A 13,880-nucleotide genomic window follows, 5' to 3' on the forward strand; every position below is an offset into this window, starting at 1 on the left:
GAGAGAAAGACAAACACTGCATGATTTCACACGTATGTGGAATATAAGCCAACACACAGACAGAGAGAACTGTATGGTGGTTACCAGGGGCAAGGGGGTATGGGGTGGGCACAAGGGGTGAAGGAAGGCATGTATATGGTGACTAACAAACAATAATGTACAACCAAAATTTCACAATGTTATAAACGATTAAGATATCAATAGAAAAAATAATAATAAAAAATGTATATCCTATGCTTAAAGTATAATTCTTATTAAAAATCACAGTGCAATAATTAACAGAATGATAACATCATCAATTCCCAATAATCAACACTTTCATATAAACAAAGGCTTTGAATAAAGAGATATACGTCAGGAGAAAGCTTAGTTAAATAGTTCCTCTTTATAATAGTCCAAAAAACATTTTTAAATATTACCATTTCTTAGGGTCTACCAGGATTGTGTGCATGCGTGTGATAAGGAAAAAATAGAGATCCATTGCTTCATCTGATATTTGCTCAAAGAGAAGCAGTGTAGGGTTCTAAGACTACTAATACATACTGGACTTAACTTTCTATTTTGAAATAGTAGTTGATTCACAATTGGCATTTTAAATCATCTCAAAAATATTAAACTTACCAGTTGTTCTTGAAGAGGTTGTTGAAATCTATCTGAGCAGGACAAGCGATCAGAGTGAGGAAATTCCTCATCTAAACAGCTCTGTCATGAGAAGATGGTGGAGTGTATTCAAAGACAGAATAATGAAAGAGTCAAAGATACAAGACATATTAGACTTCAGAGAAGATATGCTACCTGAGGAGGGTAAAATGGACTAGTTCTTTATCTTGTGTTTTACTTTAAGGGAACAAGTTTGTCAAGATAAACCTCTCATTGCATTTTCCCCATTACTTGTTCTAGGAAAGAAGTCCATAGATGGGGAATAGGAAACTGAATGGCTTTGTCATTGAAATCTTTAGGCAGAGGCCAAAGAAGCTTGTTGGAGACGTAACTCAGAGTAGTGAAAATGGTGCCTGTGAAAATTTTATAGCAATAAAATTGTGGCCTTAGTCCAAGAGGTAGATACTTATCTATCATAGCTACATTATAATGGAAAATTTTATTGGTGTTCTTGAGATGATTAAAGCATATTTAGATATGGAAGTTTTTCTAGTTCAATTTCTTGTAGAGGACTTTTTCGGCACTCTGCCTAGCTTAATCTCCCACATGAATAATTTTTTTTTCTACTTAAACAGATGTGTCTGCATTACGCCCTAGATACAGATACATGCAAATGTCACCCTTCTTTCTTCCCTCCTCCAGTCCCCTCCTCCAGTGCCAACCTTGCTATTCCTTATGTTCTTCCTTTACGAACAAAAAGGAGAAATTCACCAAATGTCATAAGGGAGAGAAATGCATTCAACTCTACCATGGATATCTTGAGATATCCAGACAGAAAGGAGTTGGAAGTTTAATTCAAAGAGAGAAAAAAGAGACAGTAACCATCAAAGCCCCTTCCAGAGCACACATTCTAGAGTATCAGAAAGGAGGTGCCTAAGACTAAAAAACTGGCCCTTTGCTAATAGATATGGTAAATTCTGAAAGGCTTCCTCTTTGAAAGCTGTTGTTAAGAGCCACTCACTAATGTGAGTTCTCCCTTCTTGTTTTGCTAAATGCTTTCAGTGCATGAGAGAACAAAGTCCATCAGAGCATTTTCTTCTAAGTTGGTTATTTATGCTTAAAATTCTTCTATATCACAAATTATGTTCAAAACCTTATAAAAATTGGACATCTTCCCCACAGTACACAAACATTGGAGGTTTTTTGTTTTTTTTTTACCTGAAACAGCAAGCCATGGAGTCGTCCTTTAATTAACTTCTTTCTTGGTAATTCAATTGTTGCTATAAAGAGAATTTATAACCAGCTTAATATGACAATTTGTAACCCCCCTTTCCCTTAATTTATATCATAAACTTTTAACAGCTTTAAATTTGAGGCCTGAGGACAGGAGAAAGAAAAACAATAACTTCTGAGAATGACATCCTCGACTCAGGATTTGTGAAAACGGAAAATAAGGAGCCCAAAGCAGCAAGGAGTAGCTAAACCATTATTACACGTGGGTATTTAAATTTAACATTGACAGAAGCAAATGAATTGTCTTCTAGAAGTGAGTCATAGAATTATTCAGTCTTAAAATGGGAATACACCTTAGAGGTCATTCAGTCCAACCACCTGCCCATGTGGAAATCCTCTCTCCAATAAGCCTCTGCCTGAGCTATGAGTGATAGGAAGTGGAGCCCTGGAATCGGGGAGCCCTACAAGTGGGTCTGAGATCATGAGAACACTGATGTCCAGAGGATTTAAATGGCAACTGGTTACTCATGGAGCTGAGATCAGACTCACAGGGCAGTGTTCAATTCACCATCCTCTTTTGTGAAATTAAAACTATTTGTCTTTCTAAACTGAAATCTGCTTCCCAGTAACTTCCAAATTCCCACCTCTGGAATAATGGAAATGTGAAAAAATATCTATTTAACTGTTTGAGTTTCATAGTAACATATGACTTATTTGACAATTCATACTCTGAAATATAGCCAAGACCCAGAAAATAGACCCAAATCTTTTGAACGACCAAAATAGATGTTGATATCTATGCCCTTTATTCATGTGGCAAATCCTCATACTTCCAATCAGACAGTGGGCTCTGAATTTATACATAATTCTCACAGGCTTGACTGGACTGTTTTCTCAGCCCACAGATGATTAAAAAGAAAAATTTAATGAGGGTAGGAAGCTCTGCTAGATGGAGGCATATTAATAGCTGCCACTATTTTTTTTTTTAATCACTAACAGCCAGGAAAATTAACAGCAGATACGCTGGTGTCCAAAACACAGAGAAATCTGGTGCTTTTTATTTTAAAAACCAACAGTTTTATATTTCAATAGCCTGAAGAAATTTTGAGCCATAAAAATAACGTTAATATATGTGAAAAGAAATACACAATCTAATTTTAAATTTTTTTCAGGAAAAAAGGCCTGCCAAGCTTCAATTATGTAGAAAATTATCCATGTAAAATTCTATTTTGTAAGAATATCTTTTTGTAGAAGTAACTTATTTCTCAACTAAACTTGACATAGTGTTACTAGGCCCACTAGGAGGAAAAATATATTTAAAAAATATTTCTATTATATTAAGTAATTAAAAATTTTTTTAATTCTTAATACTTAGAACTCTAGTAAAGATTCAATTTTTTAAAATTCTCTGTGTTCACTGCACTAAGAAATAAGGCCCTGCCCCCCTCGTGACCTGTATCTAAGCAACAGCAACCGAAGCTTTCAGAAGTGGCCAACGTTGTGTTTCTGAAGGTCGTGTTTCTCCAAAACACTGTCTCTGAATTTCCAAATTAAGCTTGTGTTTCAGAAGAAATAAAGAGTTAGTATAAGACTGTCTAAATTGCCCATCTGCTCTCTCACCAGGCAATCTTAGGTTTTAGAAATAGTCCATCTCAAAGCATTCAAATTGAAAACCTTATTTCAGCAGATGTTTTGTCTAATGTGCAGCAACTATTTCCATATGTTTCATAAGGCAAAACAAGCTGGATTATGACTAATTTACATCCACCTTTGCATTCTTGCCTATGTGTTTGGAGTTAGACCTGCCATGTCTCTGGGCCATTTAGGTTTCACATGGAAGAAAGTGAAACAATGGCCACTATGTCCCCTGCTGTGGCCATCTGTAATGTAGGATGGGACCAGGTGTCTTGGATACGCTGCCTTTGAAGAAAGCTGAGATAAAACAACTCTCTAAATGACTGCGAAATAAGGTCTTTCAGGCAAAGGCCTTGCAATTAATGGGCTATCGAAAAACAAAACCATCATATTAGAGCTGCAAGAATGTTAGCTATCAATGATGGTTGACATTTATAGAGTATGGGCTTTTATAACACAATATATGTGTTACCTCATGTTCTATAAAATTGTACATTAAAAATATCAGGGTTCATTGAAAACCACAGACTAGGAGAAAATAATTCACAACACATATACCTGTCAAAGGACTTGCATCCAAAATCTGTAAAGATTTTCTGCAACTCAATAACAAAAGGACAAATGTCTTAATTTGAAATGGGGAAAAGACTTAGATACTTCACAAAGAAGATACGTAATAGCCAATCAGCATAACAAATGAAAATCACAATGAGATACCCAGAAGAATGGAGAAAATTATTGACACCACCAAATGAACTTCCACACATTGCTGGTGGGAGTTTGAAATGCTACAAACACTATGGAAAACTGTCTGGCAGTTTCTTAAAAAGCTAGAGTTTCAACCACACTATGACCTTACAACTCTGCTCCTAGATATTTATCCTGGGTTAAATAAAAACCTAAGTCCACACAAAGACCCACACACAGATATTCACAGCAGCTTTCTCCATCACAACCTCAAACGGTAAAAAATTTAGATGTCCAGTAACAGGAGAAAAGATAATCAAATTGTAGACTGTTCATATAAAGAAATACGACTCAACGATGAAAAGGGCATATCGCTGATGAACATGACATAGATAAATATTACGCTGAGGGGAAGAAGACAGACACACACAAAAGTGCATACTGTATAACTCAATTCTAGAATAAGCTAAACTAACTCATCAGTGATAGAAATCAGTTCAGCGGTTGCTCCTTGTGGTGGCGGTGGGGGAGGAAGAGTGACTGGGAAGTAGCACAAGGGAACTATCTGGAGTTACAGAAGTTCTGCGTTTTGATGTGCATTTGTCAAACTGGTTGACCAGTACACTTAAGATCTGAACATGTTATGATACGTTAATTATGCACCAATAAAGAATAATTTAAAAATTATAAGAATAAAGGTAACAGGGTTTATGAGATAAATACGGTTAGGAAGAGAGCACTAAAAATGTATATGCAACATTGTAACCAGAGCACAAACACAGTTATTAAATTATTGGTACCTAGGAAGATTATTCGGAACACCAAGACATGCATCTTAAAACGGCTAAAGGTTGCCCCACAGAATACTAGAAATGCATGAAAACAACAGAGTGGAAATGCTGATAACACTCTAAATGGCACAGAGCTGGTAGAGTGCTAAGAAAATGCAGATGGAAGTGGAACTCGGAGGCAGTGGGGCTGCTAAAATGAACGCAGGAGGTTGTACAATCTGCCACAAGCCAGAGCCCTGCGAGGCTGGGGCGGCACTTCTCTGGGGAGGGAGGCCCAGGTGCAGACACTTGTTTTTAATTTCCTTAAAATAAAGCTGAAAGGGCCCCTGCTGCCTGTCAGCTGCCAAGCTCAGGACTTTTTCCTTTCCTGCTGAAGGATATAGTTCTATTCCTACCAGTCCACATCCTATTCCCAGGAAAACCGTAAATGAAACAATATAACCTCCGTATTATACTAACATGTCAGTACCCATTTGTCAACCGTGAATGAAGTAATTCATGTAATAGAAACATGTTCTAGCAGAAGAGACTGTACCAAGGATGGCCCAGCACTAGCTACTGTTTTGCATTTATTATGTTATTTATAAATTAACAACTACTGCATTTTCTGGAAGAGGATGCTGAGACTCAGAGAGGTAAAGTGATTTGCCCAACTTTATCTAGCTTCTCTTTTGTAGACTTAGAATCAGAACATAGGTTTGTTTCACTTCAAATCCCATGATCTTAATCATGACGCTATACTGCCTCCTAGATTATCTCATCCATACCTGCATCTTTCATTTGGGAAAACTTAGGCCCCCCTCAACAGCTATATTTGACTTTGGTTTCTCCTTGGTCCTCACCCAACACCTATCTTTGAGTATCTCAATCACCTGAATCCCCCTTTCTTGTCTCACTTCCCTCTTGTGTACTGACTGCTCAGGCCATGTGGCTCTCATCTTGCATCCACCATCAAAGCCATAAGGCTGTGATCTGTCCCATACTTCATGCCCTCCAGGCTAAGAATAGCAAACTAGAAGAGAGTTTCCTGTGAAATCATCTAGGTGAAAGCTTTCTCTAAACTATCAAGTTCATATACAGACACTATGTTCACACAAGGAATTGTGATATACAGGAGCTTCTCAGCCTCTCTCCCAGGAAATATTTATGGTTTCTAATTCTCTCACAGTCTATTAAAGCAGTGACTTAATGAAGATTTCATGTTAGATAGTGTCAAAAAGAGGATGAATAGTAAAGTGGTGATAATTTGGATTAGATCAAGTAGTCCACGTCTGTGTATAATAGATTCACCCTAATGTGTTGGATGCATACCCTAGATCTAAGAAGTTCTTTTATTTCCCTTTTAGAGCAAACACCCATTTATACATCCAGTATTGCCTTTGTTAACAAGATATTTAGATACATACGAAGGTAAGAAGCAGAAGAAAGAAAACATATAAGTAACCATTCAAGAAATTTAGCAGTTCTAATGGCACATTTCATGGAGGCAAGCTTGTACACTAATTACCTCATAAATCAGGCCAGTCCTGGTGGCAATTGAAAACTTGAGCAACATTATTTATTCAACATTAAGTTCAGGATTTCTAATCAAGCATCATAAACAACTTCCTAGTTCCAGCTTGTGAACATTGTCATTGACCTGAATATTTGGACAAAACATCCCCCCACAATTTGCTAATGAAACTTTCTTAGATAAAGCAGAAAGCAATCGCCTTAAATAATTAATGAATTTATTAAGCTAACCAGAAAGTTTCAGAAGAACTAAATGGATTTAAATAGTTTTACTTTCTGACTCAGAACTCAAATGTCTGACTCAGAATTCAAACAGCATGTGGTGGCGGTGGTCATGGTAGAATGTGTGAGGATGTGTTTGTGTGATAACTGTTTCTGTCTCATTGACATTTGTTCACAGTCTTTCTGGAAAATCTTCTATATAGAACATTTCAAAAATATGTGCTACCTAAATTTCCCTCTTATTGCGCAGGTTGATTTTTAAGGGCATTATTAGAAAGATCCTCATGAGCAAATGGTCTTACGAGCAAAATCTTGATATGGATGCCTTCTCTGGGCAACAAAAGATACCAACAAGGAAAGGGGTTCATAAAGGCAGGCAGGTTGTGGGCAACTCAAGACAAAAAGGAGGCATCCACCCACTTTATCCAGCCAGGAAAAAAAAAATGCATGCACACAACCCAGGGCAGCTTTCATATTCTGTTTTTAATAATATTTGGACCAATTATTCCCTGAGGATAAACTGGGAAGACAATAGCAAGTTCATACTATCAAGAATGTACATTTTGGGATAAGTTATGAAAGTTGACTCTTCAAAGAAGGTACTACAAGGAAATCATGGGAGGTTGGAGAGGAGATAAATTCTTAGTTTTATAAAACTATGGTATATAATAATGATTTATTCAAAAGGTAAATACAACTGAACCAAAAGATTAGTCCTAAGCACAGTGCCTAAAGCAAACACATTATAAACCAAATTTGGAATGCCTTATTCATGTCTCAACGTGAACACTTCTAATCACAAGGGAACCTTCTCCAAGGCTCTCTGAGCAATTATAAAATAACATATAGATTACGTAATTTAAAGCGTGCTTTACATTGTCTGACAGAGTGAAGCAAAGTAAACTGATACTTAGTTACTGAAAACTAGCAAGTTCTACAAGATTTAAAAATAATAATAAAATGTTGAATAACCACTGCTATTTAGGACTAGCCAAGTCTTTTAAACTCTTAAACAGCTTTCCCAGATACCAGTAGGAAGCGTACAATAAATCCAAAACAAACACAAGCCTGAAAATTTCTATCTCTAGCTTACCTTAAGCTTATATTTAGTTGTTTATTACCCAAACCAATAACTTTCTATAAAAAGAACATTTATGCTGACAGAACAAGAAGCTGGCTGAACAAAAGCAGTTGTCTGATAAATGATCAAACAAATAAGCTTTATTTTTACCAAACTATATTTCTAGAATAAAATAAGCTTATAAATAATCTGACATCTCTAATTTGACAATTTTCTTCTCACCTAAATCGTTAGTAAACACTTATCCACTTTTAGGTCATACAGAAAAATGACAAATATTCTAATTTTTAAAACAAAATATATATGTAAAGAACACATTAAAATGTAAAAAAATTTTTCACATATATTTACTGTTTTGATACACATTGAATTCATATGTATTTTGCCCAACCCTAAAATTACTACTTAGAAGAAAATAGGGCCCTTTCCTCCATAGATGGGTACAAACTAGTTAATAAAATCAGGGTAGAATATGTAAACAATTAGCAAGTTCAAATATCCCATGCATAGAAGATTTTTTTCCGTGTTTACTTTTACGGATATTGAGAAGTTTTATTTCATTTTTAGAGAAATAACAGTCATGGGCAAATCCAACTTGTAATAAACAACGAAAAGGAAAAGCTAATGGTTAAATCAATCGAGCTAGCCACTAGGCAAACCTCTCTGAAAGCCCACAGGACTGCCTTCTGGAACCATTTCATGGTCATAAATGCAGTAATAACACAGCAGCTGTAATCTAGAAAAATGGCTGTAGTCCTTTCGCCCCACCTCGGGGTGTACTGAACTGGGACAAAACAGATATTTGCTACTCACTTTTCAGTTTCCTTGTCTTCTGCTCAAGTATCTGGCAACTGTTCACTAACTCAGTATTTATAGCCTGCAGATTCCGTTGTTCCAAAATTGTTTCCTCTAATTTATGCGGCAGAGACTTGGCTTTTTCACTGGCACCGTGGGCTGCCCGATCTCGATCCTCAACCTGGATTGGTACAGTTAATACTGGATTTTAGCAGGTTGGCCAGGAAAGAAAGCAATTGAGGGCTCGCGCCTATTATGCACACGAAACTGAAAATGTGCTTTTCTTCTCAGGGAAGTGATAAGCCTCTACTGCACTTCTGCAATTCTGCGTTTGCATGGGCTTCGTATGCCTGAGCTATTTCTACAGTGGTAAACGTCCTGATATGTCAAGTTGCCTCTTTCTGCAAAGTTACCTCTTTCATCAGCAGGCTGTTGACACCGCCTCTTTTACAACTCCCCCATTACTTCCTCCGCTCTCTGCTAGTCACCAGGGACTGAACTTCACAGTTCCTCTTTGTTTTTTTTGTTCCTCCTCCATCTTTACTTCATGGTTTTAATATATCTGAGGAGACTTCCCCTGAATATAATGTAGTCAAAGGCCATCCTACCTGCTCCTCTGTGTCCTCCAACCGTTGGCTGGCTTCTTGGACCTTCTCCCTGAGATCGGCTTCCTGGTTGACAGCATCTTCTCGCAGTTGTTTAATGGCTTCTAGTCGTTTCTGCCTAGAGTTAAAAAAAAAAAAATGTCCAAACCACAAGTTGTCAGTGACATTTCAATTAAGAGTCATCCCTGGGAAGCTGTGACAAATTCAAACAATATACTTCCTCAGAGATGAGAGGAAAAAGTGAAAGTATTTACCTACATATAAATGCCTCACAAATATAGAATTTTTATTAAAGCGATCATATTGATTACATGGCCTGATAGCCTCACTTTATAAATAAAGACATTTAGTTTCCTAGTATACACTGGAATGTTCAGTTTTCCAGAAGCTACATTCACAGTCTTTAGCATCGGTAACCAATTGCTTAGAGGATGGCGCTACAATGAGGTCACTGTGACAGGTGCAATATTTATACATCACAGCTAGCTTTTTCAGAAAAAGAAAGGAAAAGAAAAGGGGGGGAGGAGAAAAAAGAGAAAAGAAAAGAAATAAGAGCTTTGTTTCATGACCTTAGTCTTTCTCCTTTAGAGTTGTCAATCATGGTATAAATATGTGCCATGAGCACAAGAAGGGCTGCTGCCAAACACAGATGAGAGCTAGCTGTTAGTACTTCCACTCCAGTCTCCTCTTTTCTGAAGCCTTTCCCCTCTCCTTTTCCTCACCCCAAATCTCTTAGTGTTATGTTACCTTTTGGATCCAACCCTAATCCCCAAAATATATAAAAATGCATCTGCTCTCCGTTAGCTGACAAGATTATTTAAACTATGTATCAATATATCAAGGATTATCTGGCAACAGTTTGACCTGAATAAGGACCTTAGCTCAAAGGGATGATAAACTTTAGGAGTCTCAAAGCAGTGAGGAAGACACTGTCAGGTTTAGGCCTTCTGTGTACTTCTCAAATGTTAAAACATAGTCAGGCCATAAATTCAGCCCTGATTACAAGAAGGACCACGTGAGAGAAAAGGATGGTCTCGTAGAATGCTTCACCATTATGGTAAACCAGCAAACAAAACCATAAGCAAAATAAAAACTACTTAAACACATATTCTACTGAGCATTGTTCAATAGCTTATAGTCAGTTTTTTCTTTTTTTTAATTGTAGTAAGAACATTTAACACGAGATCTACCCTCTTAACACATTTTTAAGTGTACAATACAGTCTTCTTAACTATAAGCACAATGTTGTACAGCAGATCTCTAGAACTTATTTATCTTGCATAATTGAAACTTTATACCCATTAATAGCAACTCACCATTTCTCCCTCTCCTAGCCCCTGGAAACCACTATTCTACTCTCTGCTTCTATGAGTTTAACTACAGTTGTGTGTCACTTAACAATGGGGATATGTTCTGAGAAATGTGTCTTTAGGCAATTTCGCAATTGTTCAAACATCGTAGAGTGTACTTACACAAATCTAGATGGTATAGCCTACTACACACCTAGGCCCTATGGTACTAATCTTATGGGATCACTGTCGTATATGTGGCCTGTCATTGACAGGCCAAAACATTATTAGGTGGTATGTGGTGTATTTTAGATACCTCATATAAGTGCAGTACTTGATTTGAAATCTTCTGTGACTGGTTTATTTCACTTAGCATAATGTCCTTAAGATTCATCCATGTTGTCACATGTGGCAAAACTTCCTTCTTTTTTAATTAGGTTGAATAATATTCCATTGTATGTATATACCACAAATTCTTTATTCATTCATCCACTGATGAACATTTAGGTTGTTTCCACATTTGGCTATTGTGAATAATGCTGCAATGAACATGGTTGTGCAAATATTTCTTTGTCATTTTGTTTTGAATTCTTTTGGATGTATACCCAGAAGTGGAATTGCTGGATCATATGATAGTTCTATTTTTAATTTTTTGAGGAACTGCCATATTGTTTTCGATAGCAGTTGCACCATTTCACATTCCCACCAACAGTACACAAGGGTTTCAATTTCTGTACATCCTTGCCAACACTTGGTATCTTTTGGGTCTTTTTTTGATAATGGCCTTCCTAACAGGTGTGATTCATTCACCATTGTGAATGACTCATTGTGGTTTTTATTTGCATTTCCCTGATGATTGGTGATGCTGAACATATTTTCATATACATAACATTTGGCCAGTTGTATGTCTTCTTTGGAAATATGTCTATTCAAGTCTTTTGCCAATTTTCAAATTAGGTTATTTGCTTTTTTGTTATTGAGTTACAGGCGTTCCTCATATTTTGAACATTAACCCCTTATCAGATATACAGTTTGCAAATATTTTCTACCATTCCATAGGTTACCTTTTCATTCTGTTAATTCCTTTGCTGTGCAGAAGCTTTTTAGTCTGATGTAGACCCACTTGTCTATTTTTTTTTATTCCTTGTGCTTTTGGTGTCATATCCAAGAAATCATTGTCAAGACCAATGTCATGAAGCCCTTCTCCTAAGTTTTCTTCTAGGAATTTTAAAGGTTTAGGCCTTATGTTTAAGTCTTTAATCCATTTTGAGTTTATTTTTGTATATTGTTTATGATAAGGGTTCAACTTCATTCTTTTGCATGTGGATATCCAGTTTTCCCAACATCATTTGCTGAGAAGACTATCCTTTCCCCATTATATAGTCTTGGCATCCTAGTCGAAGATCAGCTGACCACATATGTATAGGTTTACTTCTGGGCACTCTATTCTGTTCCATTGGTCTATATGTCTGTCTTTAGGCCAGTAACATACTGTTTTAGTTACTGCAGCTTTGTAATATAGTTTGAAATCATGAAGTGTGATACTTTCAGCTTTGTTCTTCTTTCTCAAGATTATTTCGGCTATTCAGGGTTCTTTGCGGTTCCATACGAATATTAGCATTTTTTTCTTACTGTAAAAAATGCTATTCGGATTTCGATAGGGATCGCATTGAATCTGTAGATCACTTTGGATAGCATGGATGTTTTAAATATTAAATCTTCCAATCCATGAACACAAGATATTTTTCCCCTTATTGCATCTTCTTTAATTTCTTTCAGCAATATCTTACAGTTTTCAGTGTACAAGTCTTCACCTCATTAGTTAAGTTTATTCCTAAGTATTTTATTCATTTGGATGCTATTTTAAATGGGATTGTTTTCTCAGTTTCCTTTTCCGATAGTTCATTGTTAGTGTATAAAAATGTAACTTATTTTTGTATGCTGCAACTTTGTTGAATTTGTTTATTAGTTCTAACAGCTTTTTGTGGAGTCTTTCTATATATAAGATCATGTCATCTGCAAACAGAGATGATTTTACTTCTTCCTTTCCAATGTGGGTGCCTTTTATTTCTTTTTCTTGCCTAATTGCTGTGGCTAGGACTCTCAGTACTATGTTGCATCCTTGCCTTGTTTCTGATCTTGGGGGAAAAGCTTTCAGTCTTTCACCATTGAGTATAATGTTAGCTGTGGGCTTTTCATATATGCCTTTTATTGTGTTGAGGTAGCGTCCTTCTATTTCTAGTTTTTTAAATATTTTTATCATGAAAGGGTATTGAATCTTGTCAAATGCTTTTCTGCATCAATTTAGATAATCATGTGATATTTATTCTTCATTCTGTTAATGTAGTGTATCACATTAATTAATTAGTGTATGTTGAACTATCCTCGCATCCCAGGGATAAATCTCACTTGATCATGGTGTATGATCTTTTAAACGTGCTGTTGAAATTGGTTTGCTAGTATTTTGTTGAGGATTTTTGCATCTATATACATCAGGAATATTGGCCTGTAGTTTTCTTTTCTTATAGTATCTTTGGTTTTGGTGTCAGGATAATGCTGGCCTCCTAAAATGAATTGAGAAGTGGTCCCTCCTCTTCAGTTTTTTGACAGAGCTTCAAAAGGATTGGTGTTAGTCTTCTTTAAGTGTTTGGTAGAATTCACCAGTGAAGCCATCATGTCCTGAGCTTCTCTTTGTTGGGAGGTTTTTGAATACTGCTTCAATCTTCTTACTAGCTATTGGTTGTTCAGATGTTCTGTTTCTTCCTGATTCAGTCTTGGTAGGTTGTATGTTTCTAGGATTTATCCATTTCTTCAAGGTTATCCAATTTGTTGGTATGTAATTGTTCATAGTAGTCTTTTATGATCTGCTTTTTTCTGTGGCATTAGTTGTAATATCTCCTCTTTCACTTTTTATTTTATTTATTTGTCTTCTCTTTTTCTTAGTCTAGCTAAGGGCTTGTCAATTTTGTTTATCTTTTCAAAAAACCAACTCAGTTTCATTGGTTTTTTAAAAAATTATTTTCTATTCTCTATTTTGTTTATTTCTGCTATAATCTTTATTATTTCCTTCCTTGTGCTAACGTTGGACTTAGTTTGTTCTTTTTCTAGTTCCTTGAGGTGTAAAGTTAGGCTGGTTTATTTATTTATTTTTATAGTTGACATATATTAGTTTTAGGTGTACAACACAGTGATGCAACATTTATCTACATTATGAAATGATCACCATGGCAATTTTAGTAACCATCTGTCACCACAGATGGCTACTAAATTATTACACTACTATTGACTATCTTCCCTATGCTGTACATTATATCCCCACGACTTGTTTTATAACCGTAAGTTTGTACCTCTTAATCCCCTTCACCTATTTTGCCCATTCTCCACCCCAAGGTTAAGTTGTTTGAGATTGTTGTTCTTTTTAATGTGGGTA

At 36.1% G+C, this 13,880-nt stretch overlaps 1 protein-coding gene across 1 annotated transcript in view; it reads right to left on the reverse strand.

The window, feature by feature from the left end:
• IRAG2 (inositol 1,4,5-triphosphate receptor associated 2) overlaps positions 1-13,880 on the reverse strand; it is a 94,079-nt gene that overhangs the window by 36,872 nt on the left and 43,327 nt on the right. Inside the window, 4 exon segments of the mRNA XM_087442668.1 lie at positions 622-702; positions 1,819-1,880; positions 8,575-8,737; positions 9,165-9,279. Of these exon segments, the coding sequence (XP_087298794.1) occupies positions 622-702; positions 1,819-1,880; positions 8,575-8,737; positions 9,165-9,279 (421 nt within the window).

The sequence above is a fragment of the Ceratotherium simum genome, chromosome 17 (assembly GCF_057802395.1).
Source record: "Ceratotherium simum simum isolate JZ-2026a chromosome 17, ASM5780239v1, whole genome shotgun sequence".
Lineage (NCBI taxonomy): Eukaryota > Metazoa > Chordata > Mammalia > Perissodactyla > Rhinocerotidae > Ceratotherium > Ceratotherium simum.